Source organism: Oratosquilla oratoria, chromosome 18, assembly GCF_046742065.1.
Source record: "Oratosquilla oratoria isolate Oo_2021 chromosome 18, ASM4674206v1, whole genome shotgun sequence".
NCBI lineage: Eukaryota > Metazoa > Arthropoda > Malacostraca > Stomatopoda > Squillidae > Oratosquilla > Oratosquilla oratoria.
The window spans coordinates 39,226,204-39,239,832 of NC_134794.1; the positions used below are offsets into that span (position 1 = coordinate 39,226,204).

General features: G+C 37.0%; 1 protein-coding gene across 3 annotated transcripts in view; it reads left to right on the plus strand.

Moving 5' to 3' along the window:
* LOC143035160 (divergent protein kinase domain 2A-like) overlaps positions 1-12,606 on the plus strand; it is a 37,789-nt gene extending 25,183 nt beyond the window's left edge. For all 3 annotated transcript variants that reach the window (XM_076201797.1, XM_076201796.1, XM_076201798.1), the window contains exons 8-9: positions 1,182-1,433; positions 3,890-12,606. In XM_076201797.1, coding sequence (XP_076057912.1) covers positions 1,182-1,433; positions 3,890-4,161 — 524 coding nt within the window. In that variant the 3' untranslated portion in view covers positions 4,162-12,606. The remainder of the gene's footprint in view (positions 1-1,181; positions 1,434-3,889) is intronic.
* The last annotated feature ends 1,023 nt before the right edge of the window (positions 12,607-13,629 follow it).

The following is a 13,629-nucleotide window of genomic DNA, read 5'->3' on the forward strand; positions in this document are numbered from 1 at the left end:
TGTCTTACTGCAATGCATTTGACCCGTAGTAGGTGTATGGGGGGGGGGGGGGACAGGGATAGTCCTTCACTTATCCACAAGGAGCTAAGATAAAAGGAAAAACAAATGGGTGTAGGATGGCTCAAGGGTGCTTGACTGGTTACCTCCCACATAAGGGGGAAGATGCCTTTTGGCATATGTATGTAAGTATGCTCGCTGGCCAAGTGGGTTAGGGCATCACTACTTGTGACAGATGTCTAGGTGACCACAGTATTAACTCTGCCACCAGTGAGTTGGGCCAAGGGCATGTTTCTTTAAATTCCATGCTACACAGTCCTCTGTAAGATGCACAATCCCAGCCTCCTTATAGGTTGAGTTTTGCGATGATTAACTCATGTAAGTATGTAACAAAGGTGGAAAGAAATTTGGCAGATAGGGTTGATCAAGAGTGTTGGGATGGTTTGGGCACATGGAAAGAATGAGTGAAGAGAAACTAGCAAAACGAGTGTGAAAAGCACAAGTGTGAGATGGCTTTGATTTGGCCAGGTTCCTTATAAGGGGGAAAAGGCCTTTTGGTATATGCATACTTACAATATTAAGAGTGATCTGAATAATGTTACAGAAAATCTTTCATAAGTCGCCAAAATAGGGGTGCAGTCCATGACAGCTTATGAGATTTTCCAACTTATTCCCTGGTAACACTATTTATAACAATTTTTTCTCTCTTTTAACCATTTACCTAGTTTGATAGATGTATAGATGATACTGTCATCCAAGGAAGGAAGGGGGTGGGGGATGGGTTAGTGAGTGGTTATGTGTGAATGTGTGTGAATGATATTTTAAATTGCTGCTGAAATGGACTAGCCTTGCCAACTTTTGAGTAATTATGAGCAGGGAATGTCGACTTATAAGGGGTTTACTGTACATATATATCCTCTGCTTTAGTTATATCAGTTAGTACAATTTTTTATTGGCCTTTTATTTATAGTCTGGCAGAAGTGTTCTTTATAGTTTTGTAATCAATTAATCTGTTGCCCTGGGTCTCTCTTATAGAAGACCCATGACTCATGTCATGTATGTTTATATAGTAATGTAATTCTTAATTATTGCTTTGAATATCTTTTAGAATTAATAGAATGTCACATGTTATTGATAATTTTGACTTAACATTAATTTGAACTTCGTAATTATATTGCTCCCAGATGATTACGATGAAGATGAAGGTGCCAACCGCAACCAGGAGATCTGCAACAGTGAGTGCTTCCAGCGTTTCACCCACGATGCCTACAGCCCCTCGGCCAACCTTGAGGAGACGTGTGTCAGAGTTGAGGAGATGGGACACATGATGTACGCAGCTGTCTGTGCCATGATCCTGAGCGACATGGACCAACACAAATTCAAAGATTATTTCTCCAGCAAGCCAAGTACCCGAATTATTCCTAGAACTACAAAAGGTATGGCACCTGTCAAGATAGGAGGGAGGGGAGTGAAGTATGTTAGGGATGGAATGGGTGGGAGTGGTTTTTATGTCTTTGTTTTTTGGCTACCTTCCTTATAAGGGGGAAAAAAGCCTTTGGTATATGTTTGTACAAAATGTATGAATGGTGAGGGACAGGGATCCTTCACCCATAACTTGTTGAGATGGGAGGGGTGTGAAGTGGGATTCAGTATACATGAAGGGGTGTTTGCTTTGACTTGGTTAAACCCCACTAGGGGGATAGCCTAGGATGAGGGTGTGTATGTGTATGACTAATGTGAAGTTTGAGATGCTTGAGGAAGATAGTAACAATAGTTGCTGCCTTGCTGCATTGCTTCTGACCCAGGGTAGTGGGTGACATGCAGGGATGACTTATCATCCAGGAGCCAAGAAAAGAGGGAGGGAGGGGTGGTGAATGGGAGTGGAGTATGTGGGGATGAAATGGGTGGGAGTGGATTTATGCCTTTGACTTTGGCTACCTCCCTTGTAAAGGGGAAAAAGCCCTTGATGTATGTATGTATGTATGTAGTTGTTGCCTCAAAATTCCTTTACTGGAAACCCATGGTAGCTGGCAACAGGTCCTCTCATAGATCCTCCTGGGAAGAAATATTGGACTGTTGTCTCTGTTGTGTTTGTGTGAGACTGTTTCTGTGTCATTGGCCTATAACAGTAATAGAAGGGGAGCAGTCACCTTGTTTGAAAAGGTGGAGGGAATGCAATGAAAATTAGCAGAAAGAAATTTTAGGCCAAGGACTGCACCTAAAGATAGGTGGGGGGTTTTGATGAATTTAGAAGACAGGTAGCAGGGAGATGATTATCTCCGACAAATGTCTTGCTGGCTGAGTGGGTTAGGGCGTCATTACTTGCAGCAAAGGTAGAGGGGATGGTGGATCGAACCCTGCTACTGGCGAAGTTGAGCCAAGGGCATGGTTTATTAAATTCCACAGTACAAAGTCCTCTGTGAGGTGCACTGTCCTAGCCTTCTGATAGGGGGGAGTTTATGACATTAAACCATATCATCATCATCCATCATCAATCATCATATGTTTTTGATCCCAATTGAGGAAGTTCAGTTTTTCAAGTATCTGGGGTCACAGGTGAATGGAGGATTAGACATGGAAGTGTGGCAAGGGATGGGGATGACCATCCACAAGCATTAAAATGAGAGGGACAATAGATGGGTTTTTGGATTGTTGGGGGACGGATGAAGAATGGGTGTGTGCTTTGACTTATCCATCCCCCTTTTAAAGAGGAAAGGTATACAGCAGAACCTCAGTTCTTGAACATCTCTTAAGTGAAACGATTTGGTTCTCCAGAAAGAAAGAAAGAAAAATCTTTGTTCACGAGTTGACCAACTTAAACAGAGAAAAATGAAAAATAGGGCAAAATTAAGAATTTCATGGGAAAATATCACCCTGATAAAGCTCTATCCAACATATCAGTAAACTCGTTTTTATCCTAAACTAAATCAGTTCTGTAACTGTTTTCTAGGATGGATTGTGGTTGTTGTTGTTGTCGTTCCCTAGACTGTCTGTCCGAGCAGTCCTGTCTCCCCAAGGAATGCTACAGCTGAAACTGGGTTTTCCCACAAATCCTTTATAGAGTGTATGTTGTGTTGTTTGCGTGCATGATTGTGTATAATGCAGTCTTCCATTATGTGTTGTATGGTATGGGGTGAAGTGTTACATCCTGGGCAGCTGTTCACAATGGGGTCATCCAGCCTCTTCTGGTAGCTTAGAAGTGCTGGGTGGTGGCCGCACCGCAGTCTGGCCAAGTGGACTCTGTCCTTTCGTGGGAGAGAGGATTCAGAAGGGTGGATATCAGGGGGTCTGGCATGCAGCAGTGTGTTGTCTTTCAGTGTGTTAATGGAGCAGTGAGTGATATGATTATGAATATGTTTCCGGAGGCTGGTATTTGGTAGTTGTGGAGGAAGAGAAGAGAGTATTTGTGTGTAATAAAGGTCTTTGGGTGTTGTTTTAATGTTTCTTGGTGTGTGTGGGTGTTCTGCTATGTAGTGTAGCGGGTGTGATGTGTTTGTGGTGGCTGCGGCAAGTGTTTGTGTGCCTCTCATGTCGAGGATTCTGGTTGAGAACTGTGGTTCTATTGTAAATGTTCATGTGTGTGTTTAAGCCATTAGATTTTTATGTTGTATATGGATGAGAAATGTATTGTGGGTAGTTGTGTATATATTATTCAACAACATTTCTTCATTTCCATAACCAAAAATAAGTTAAGAGGAAGTGTCACACTGCCTCTGACCCAGACAGTGTGGTGGGGACAGGGAGGACTCTATCCATGAGATGCTTAGGTGTGAAGGACAGGTTTAGCAATGGACACTAGGTGGATAAATGCTTTGGTTTGGCCACCCTCCTTGTAAGGAGGAAAAGCCCCTTTGGTGCATATGGAATCATGAAACATTTTTCTCATCTTCAGGTCTCCTTCATGACATCCCAGATGCGGATAAAGATACTGTGGAGGAACTCTTACTGGAATGTGTAGAGGAAACAGCAGGTGGAGGCAGAATACAGGCAGCTGAGGAACTCCGTGATTACCTTTCTGACTTTCTCATTGATGAGGATGACGAAGATGATGAAGATGGGGAAGACCCTGATGAAAACATTGAGGACCAAGACTATGATGATGATTACGACTTAGAGGATGAGGGTGAAACCAAAGGGGATGATGGTTGGAAAGTTATTACTTGAAGCTAGGCAAGATGTGATGTAATGAATATTGTGAAGTATATGCAAGCATTTTAACTTGTACAAAAGTATTGTTCAAGTGTGAGGTATATGTTCAGTCAATGTGTAATTTCACAGTTTACAAATGAATGTGGAACTGCTTTGAAAAATACTAAAGAATGGATTCAAAAGATATATAAATATTACTATAGATATTTGTGAGGCAGCTCAGTGGTTCAATTTTTAAACATGAATATCATGTATGTGTATTTTTTTTAGAGCAATGATAGGGAACTTTTTGATGAAATTTTGATAGGAACTAATATTTTCAAGGGTCAGAGTTCAACTTTAGGAAAGCTGTATGCATCCATGAGTGTTTATAAATGCAAAAATTAAGGACAGCAGTATTGCAAAAGCTCAGTGTTGAACATCAATTTATAATGATATTGGTATACATTGTCATAAAATCAATGGACATAACATATGAGGACAATTGAACAGAGGATGAGTATATTTAAAGAAAGTATAGGTCACAAAGTAAAAAGTGAAAATGAAAATATAGTGATAAAAGAGTAACATATTGGTAAATCAAATTAACAATGGCGCTCAAAACTTTTTTATGCCTACAAAGAAAATTTCCACATCATAGCTGTTGTCAATGCAGTCACTATGATATATCCGTGATGACATGATAAATACTCACGTGTCTAATGAAAAGAAAAAGATCAATTTATCTGATAGTGAATTAGCTTTAGATGACATAGTTTGTATATTTTCTACAAAGTGAATGGAAGTCATAATATTAACTTTTCTAAACTCGTTACAATAGTAAACGGTTCAATGAGTTCATCAAAGACTATTCCATAGGGTTGGCTTGGCTTGTATGCCATTATTGCATATCAACTTGGAAATGCATTGATTTGGACACAAGGTTTTGATGTTTTTCGAAACCAAAACTCTGAAACCACTTACCCTGTTCAATATGGTGGCCTTTATAGAATTTATTCAAGCTAATTCTATGTTATTTTGTTTTATGGACTGAAGGGTTTTAATGAGTTCAAATCCCCTTCAGTAGTATGAAATTATCTTTATTAGTAAGATCAATTTTCCATAGAGTAAGCTGTCACATTGAAAATTTAAGTTATTCCTGAAATAAGGTTTACAAGCAAGCTGTGTGTACTTCAACATATCTCGCATAGCATCTTATAATTTTTCATTCTTGCCATATTTTGTTTTCATAATTTTTCATTCTTGGCATTTTTTACATTCATTATGTCTCATTCTTTTCTTTTTTCTTCATAATTTTTCATTCCTAGCATTTTTTAAGTTCATCTTTTTTTCATATTCTTCATTATTTACATGAAATTTCAGGTTCACATCCCGTATCACCTCACTCCCAAGCATTCAAGTCTCCCAGTACATCAAGAAAAAGGTCACTAACCATACATAAAGCTCACACATTATGACCATATGTTCATGGGCTTTTTTTTATTTTCCACTCTATATGGTATATCATTTTCACAAGATTGGGATACATGTATTTTTACCTCCATTTATTTCCATGTATAATTTTAACCCCAACAACACTATTGGATATTTTCAACATTTTCCATATTGGGTAAAACATGATTTTGTGTATAAGGTAAATGGGCACTCATTGGATCTCCATTGGCAAGACACAGTCAGACTGGTATGATCCTCAACCTGAATAAAGTATTTGGTGTTAGCTTGCCAGAAGTAAAAGCTCTAAAGCATACCATGGTGCTGTTGAAGGGGTCAGTGCCACTCGTAGATGCAGTGTGGTACTACATTAGTTCTCTTCCATATCAATACATGATGCTACCACCACTGCCTCCACCCTCACAGATGTCGGTAGTGCTCTTATGCATCTACATGTTTATTTTCCTGCACCCATATATTTTTTCTGGTATTTCTTCCTCTAGGAATTCTAACATCTATTCTAATCACCCCTTACACTTCATTTTAACCATCTCATTTCATACCATTTAATTAAACATTTTCATTGGTTCTTCCTGCACTTAAACAGGTTTTATCAATCATTGACTGAGTTGTGTTACCCTAATCTCTCCTCTACCCATCTTTAAACCTTGTCAACTTCTCACTTTTATTTGTAGGTGCATGACACTCAATTTTGGCATGGGGAAGATCTCTTTATCAGCTTTGTTTATATTTTCTCCAACTTTAAACACAAAGAGAGCTAGCAACAAGCAACTGCTTCCATGCATCTACTGCTTTCAGCCAGCAACACTTTAAACAATACCTCATCAATACAACAGATAGCTGTTCAAGGTTTCTTGTCATTTCGTTGGGATGGCTTAAGGACATGTACATGTTGGGTGGATGGGTCCAAGGGCTCTTGTGTGGCAATGCGGATTTGTTTGTATAATCCTCTTTTTTCTTCTTATTATTATTATTTTTCCACTTTCTTTTCTTATCATTATTCTTATTCTTCCTTTTCTTATTATTATGCCTCTTCCTTTTCTTCTGATAATTTGTTCTGCTTCTGCTTCTTATTCCTCTTTTTTTCATCTAGTAAGCCATTTCCCACAAAACAAAGTATTTTACTAAATGCAAAATTTGTCAGATTTCCCATTTTTTTCCTCACTGATATTCACACTTCACCAGAAAAAATAATATTTAGTTTATAGTTCTCAATTTTTTTCTAAGGTATAGTTCCTTGGAATTTTTCATTTCTTTTCATGGTAATCTGTATACAGTATATCTCTGAGAAAGGCACTCCGTATACTCAGCTGAGTTGCCAACCCTGAAATCTCTTCCAAGTTAGTTTAAAACAGCTGTATGCAATTTCTACCTACATTTCAGTCATATGTACTCATAACTAAGCAATGTTACTCTCTCACTATCCCACTCCCACGAAGTAGAAAGTGAGAAACCCCTCTTAGGGGTTTCTGTTAGTTGTGGCAAGCCACTGTGTTTTTTAAGGTCAATGGTTGGGTCACCTTCTCACCTGGTCAGGGCTGTCAGGAACCAACACAAGAAGCATGCAGCAGGTCCCAGGAACTGTACTCATGACCATGTGCTCATGAGTTCAACATGGTATTCACTAGGCTACCACATGACTTCGTGTTATTACTAAGATACATAATTCCTTTTACTGTTATTCCCCTGCTTCGGTTTCTCTATGATAAAGTAATCCCATATCCAAACTGCCATTATCCGAACTTTGCCATTATTATATAATTGATCTATATTAAATATCTTTCATTCCTTCAAAATAGAAAATATTGCATTGGAGTGGCAGAATAGAGACTTAGTGATGAGAGATAATTTTACCTCGTGTATTCTAGTATGCCTCAAATCTGAATACCCTGTGTTCCAACTGGTATGGATATGGGAGGGATTAATATATATTTCGTGCTTTTGACACAAGTCCAGTTCTGTTGTTTACATGTTGATGTTGAATTAAACAAGTCAGCCCCTCACTATGGCTACACTAGAGATTATATTCAGGTTAGATGGATCTTTATACCATATACAAAGACTACAATCCCCATTTATGGGGGTAGACAATTCATATCATTTAGTTGATGTCAGATGATTTTATCCATCTGATGGAAGATAGAACCTGTCATGCACATTTTATGAACATACACAGATTATGAATATTCATAAAATGTGCAGCACTAATAAAGAATTCATAATTGGACACAGATAATGAATCCATTAGTCATACACATTATGAAAATTTCATAAGATGTTAGGTTAGGTGCTTCCACATCTCAGTATCACTCATGTTAGATTTTACCACCATCTGATACTTCATTAATGTGTGCATATCTGATGGAATTGTTATTTGTGCTTCCAATTATGAATTCATTATTTGTGCTCTACATTTTATGAATATAATCTATGCAGATTTACAAAATATGCATGATAGATCCTATGCCAGGAGGTGTATAGCTGCAGCCAAAGCCATCATGTTTGCCCTATTATGCTCTTGGACTGTTGGGGTAGGTGACAGTCACTGCTGGGCATAGGAGAGAAGTGTGGGATTCCAACCCACAACTAATTGAATGTGAGACCAGCACACTTTTGATTACGCCACCAGCATACATAGTACTAAAGAGGCTAATTATTGTTTAAGACAACATTTTGCCCTTGGTCTGTCTCTTAAATTGAATGGAATTATTTAGCATAAGACAGTCTGTAGTGGATGGGCTGTTATTGTTACAAAGGGCTCAATGCTAAAAAAAAAAGATATTCTTTCTGGACTTCAAATCTCGTACTTCCTAACTTTTGTGTTCTTGGGTCCAGTATACCTGCATTAAATGGCTGCACCACTAATCTTACAGCTGTGAATCTAATTGTAACCCATTTGTACCAGTGTTAAATGATGGGTATTTTATTGTAACTAATGCCAGATTACTTTATTCAGCAGAGAGGGAACTCTGAGCATAATATAGTAACGTAAACATGAATCCTCTTTCATCAGCTAAACTGAGTGTTGAGTTGTGATTTTGGTATTACAAGCTGTGACGTTTGTAATATGTATTTCCAAGAATCATTTCAGATCTAGCTCCTCGTATCTTTGAAATGATGTTGGTAATTGCTTATACTGGTTTAAAAAAAAAAAAATGGTGCCAAAATATTTGATATATTGTGAGCCCCTTCCATGTAAAGAAGACTATAGTAAAATGGGTAGCTTCTCATTGTAGTATTTCACACAATGAATAACTATTACTTGAATTTTATTGTCATCCACATTTAATGGTTCACTCTTTATGAATAATTTTAAGTGTTTTGAAGACTAGGATTTTATAGAATCTGTACCTTTGAGATTATTTCATGTTGATGTTAATGTATGTTTCATTCTTTTGCTTTTGCTATAGAAGTACATTCAACTGTTTTAAGAACTAAAGTTTTATGGCATTGGTCTAATACAAAATATTTTTTACTATGATAGAAGTGTCATGTATTCTTTCAACATTGAATGTTTTATTCTTAAGATTAGCAATTTTTTTTTTTCATTTTGCAGTTTTCAGTATTATCATGTAATGCATGTCATAGTACTCGTGTTAGCAACAGTGTTTTTATATGTGCAGTAGCTTCCCAAAACTATATTATAAGATTTTCTACAAGATAGCATAATACAAGCAATATAGCATTTGAAAATTAGTTGTTCTCATTCAGTAATTACTACATGGTTAAGAACAACTTTTGAAGGGCAGCTAAGAGGGAACTAGAAAACTACAGTATTTTCATTATGAGTAATTATATTCATATACTTGTATGAGTACCAGCACCTCCAATATATTGGTCATCATGCTGTACATTTTCACAACTATCAGACTCCACGATAAAGTTATTTTACAATGCACTGTACATTTTTTGGTTTTCATTTTTCATTTTCATTCATGTCTTAGGACTCGTATCTCATAGATGTTTCCATAGGTGTAATATATTTGTACATACAATCATGATTCTGCCATCTTATTTTCTTTAAATACACATGAGAAGGTCCCTTTTGCAATAAATCACAGCTGCCGCTTGTATTGGTATGACATGGAAGGGGTTATTCATAAGTTTATACACAGAATTCTTTACATAGTGCTAGAACTTAGATTTAATGTAAAATATTCCCATTAATAAATGAAAATTATCATTTTAAGGATTTATCTCGTTCAACATGGTGATATAGGTTTTATAATGGCTAATGACAGAGCACTGTCTCCCATTGAAAAGTATGCCTTGTCATCTCATTTATGTTCAAAATGGATATACCCATCTGCTGTGAGCTAGAACAAAGTTTTTAAAGTAAGTTGCCATGTTGAAGAGGTAGTCTGAAGAAAGCTATGGGATTTGAAGTACAGTTCATACTTTGATAATTAGTGATTTCATATGTACTCATGACATATGAGCCTATCATAACCTGTGGAATATTATAACGTATCATCTCCTCTCGAGCATGTTGCCTTGCATAAGGAGTGGCACAGCCATGCTAGGTGTTGGATTACATCATTTGTAAAATGATCATCACTTCTTCACCCTTTCATAGTGTTCTGCATTTGGACAATCTTCACCAGTTCATTCGACACTTGTTTTGACAAAGTCACACATTTTCATGACTCATTAAATAGTATCATTTTAGCAGGAATTCATAGGTTAAAGTACCAGTATCTCGTATAACATTCAGGGTAATGGTCGATGACATTTGCAATGAGGTTACATTGTTGCTGCTTAGTAGGTAATAGATTTCAGTTGTGAAACATGTTGTATGTTTTTGGTGGAAGTAAAATTATGAAAGAACTAGAGACTGAGATATCAGTGTTGATGTTTGTCACAAAGTAGCATTTCTCTGAAGGAGAAGAGCTGGCTGGATTGGTCTTAGGGTGCTTGGATAAACACATCATTTGTTGTTTTCTGTTTTGTTTTTGTATCATGCACTCAGTTGTGGTCAGAAGTCTTGAGTGAGCTTTATGTTTTTCATTATGTGCAGTGGCTGTGCAAATTAGCTTGCATATGGAGAAAAGAACCTAGATGGATGACAGTTGAGTCCTGCTTGAGTTGGCAAGAGACATCAAGAAGGGTTTACAACCTTAAATCCCCAACAAAGGTTATCATGTCTATTCACCTCACAAAGCAGGTAGTCTATCTATCTGCATACCAAGGGAAACCCTTTGGGAGGTAGCCACCCAAGGCATGACAGGCCTCACACTACCTCACAGAACAGGTAGTGACTGGAAAAAAATAAAAAAGTGTATACATTATTCATTGCAAAATATTGTCTATGATGGTTAAAAAATACCTCAGATAATCAGCAATAAATGTTATATTTACTTCGTGAAATCCATAAGGTCATGATGGACTTTTGATCATGCATGTGTTGTATAATGATAACGGTCTTTCCCCTAGAAAGGGCTGATTAGGAACTGAGTGAAATATGTGTATTAATTCCATCAACAAATGTAGAAAAATTCCAGTTCATTTATGTGTCTAGTGCAGTTTTTTTTTTTTTTTTCTCTTTATTTTAAGTGACCACTACATGAAGATCAACCATATCATGAGTCTCATCTCTGTTGACAAAATAATACTCATTTGGCCATGTCTTACATGGAGGATGTGTGTGGTATTGTGGGCTGTATAGAATTAGTTTTCAAAAAATGAAGAACTGTATTATACATATAGCATTGTTGACACATCACCATTATCGTTTTACTTCTCCAGTAGTGTATAGCATGGAGTCTTATGTTTTGATTTTAAAGAACAATCTTTGATACACATTGCAAATTTCAGAAACTTCACAAACTGTCATAGATTTCATTATTTTTTAAATAATCACACTCAAACCCATTGAAAGAAGGTTTATAGTCTCTGTGTGTGTAATTTTGTTTTGGAAAAAAATTACCAAAAATATTAATGTCACAATTTATTAACAGATTGAAAAAAATGTGCATGCTAATGATTAATCCATTTTGGTTTTAGTTTTTGTCTTTTGATGTTGAAGTTGAATTTGCTTGAAGGCTTTTTGCACTTGGGTTTTGATTACTGTTGGTTGCAACACCAGTGTGCATATTTTCTACATTTTCTTTGAGCTGTTTTCAGCCATTTTGTTCCCCCTTAATATACCGCTGGTATTAATCAAATGTTTATGAACATATAGAATTACAATAGTCTGTTTTAACTTGGTTAAGATAATCAAGGTACATGTTTTAACCAATACTGCAACTGCTGTACTCTATTTCTTTCTTTTTGTGTCTCCTTCCCATTTTACCTCTCATTTCATTCTGACCCTCTTTCTCTCATTCTCTATCAAAAGAAAAACCATGTAAGGATGGAGACTTAGTATGATGTTTTGTTTGTCAGAGCCTTATCAAATTAAACATCTCGCTAATAAAGGCTGTCTTCATTTGGTGTGTTTTTATGGACTCATTGGGAGCTTCCAATTGCATACATCTTTCTTTTATTCTCTGAATTTCTCTCTGCTCTTCTCTTATCTCCCTCTTAATGCATCCAGCATTCATTTTAAATTTACAAGTCATTTCCCGTGTTGCAAAGAACAGGAGGTTGCCTAGGTCACTCTCCATTGCTAAGTATGGGAGATGGATGTTGAAGATGAAGTATACTTTGTGCCTGATGTTGTTGCTCGTTAACAGTTAAGTTTAGCTTACAGTCTGAATAGTTTTACAGTAACAAAGTAATGAAAAATAAAGTTGTTACTCAATGCCTTCTGCTAAGCTGCTTGTGTGATTTTCTTTGTAGCGCCTTCTTCCAGTCGGCTTGGGTTGTATCATGCATCTCATTTGTGTAACACTGACATGTATAATTAAATCACCCAAATTTGCCAAATTTCTGTTATTACAGTTATTTTTGTATTGACAAATTTTTATTACAGAGTATTATGGGATCATTAATTGCTTCGTTCATGAAAATTGTTCGCAAGGTACAATTTTGTGAACCAAATCTCCTCTTAATAAATGAATCTGATGACCTTTTGTTTTCCATCCATCCTTGGTGTTTGTGAGTTGACAAAATTCATGAAAGTTTTTTCAAAGTACAATTTTGTGAGCTAATTACCTTCTTAATAAATGAATCTTATGACATTTTGTTTGTTTTTTCCATTTGTCCTTGAGGGATATGTTCCTGAAACATGCAATTCCCAATATTCCTGAGTAGATCTTTACCTTTGAGGAATTTATGGCTAGATTGAGTATTTCAAGTTTGTCCTCTTGAGTTATGTATCTTTCAAATCCAAACTTGTATACACAATTTTCTCTATAAGTTTGTCATCTTAGACAACAAATGCAAACTGAATACTTTGCTACAGATTAGAAAATGTTATTTCTGTTTCAATAAGAATAGAAAAAGGTAATATCTAACATGAAAATAAAATAATTATCATAAATCAAATAAAATGGAAGAGTAATGAACCAAAGTTGTATATAAACAATTAAAACATGGTAAGATGAATATTTTTCTATCTTGTATCCTTTTGTATATGAAATAAGAGTCCCAGAAGTAATTGATACCATGCTACCATCGCCACCAACATACACTGGTCCTGGAGCTGCAACGTCTACGTCGTGGGACCACCCCCCAACCCCAAGAGTTGGGGGCCAATCAGCAGCAACCACCCCTGGCCATCAGCTCTACGCAGATGGCACCGATCCCCAAGGAGGAGCTACGCCTACCTGGGGGAGTACCACAATCCTTTTTTTTCCAACACACAATGTTACGTTTTTTCTGCACTGAGGGGTCATTTTCCGGCGATCACCCCTCTTCTTCTACTTTTAGCCGGAGATGTAGAGAGCAATCCTGGGCCCACCACAAAATACACATGCCCAACATGCTCTAAACCCATTACTTCGAGCAGACAGACAAAGGGCTCAGTTCAGTGCAATATGTGCAAAAACTGGGCCCACCTCACTTGTACAACACTTGCTGACACAAACCAATACACAAACACTTGGACATGTTCTACCTGCCCTTCAGTAACCCCAATCCCACCTCCCC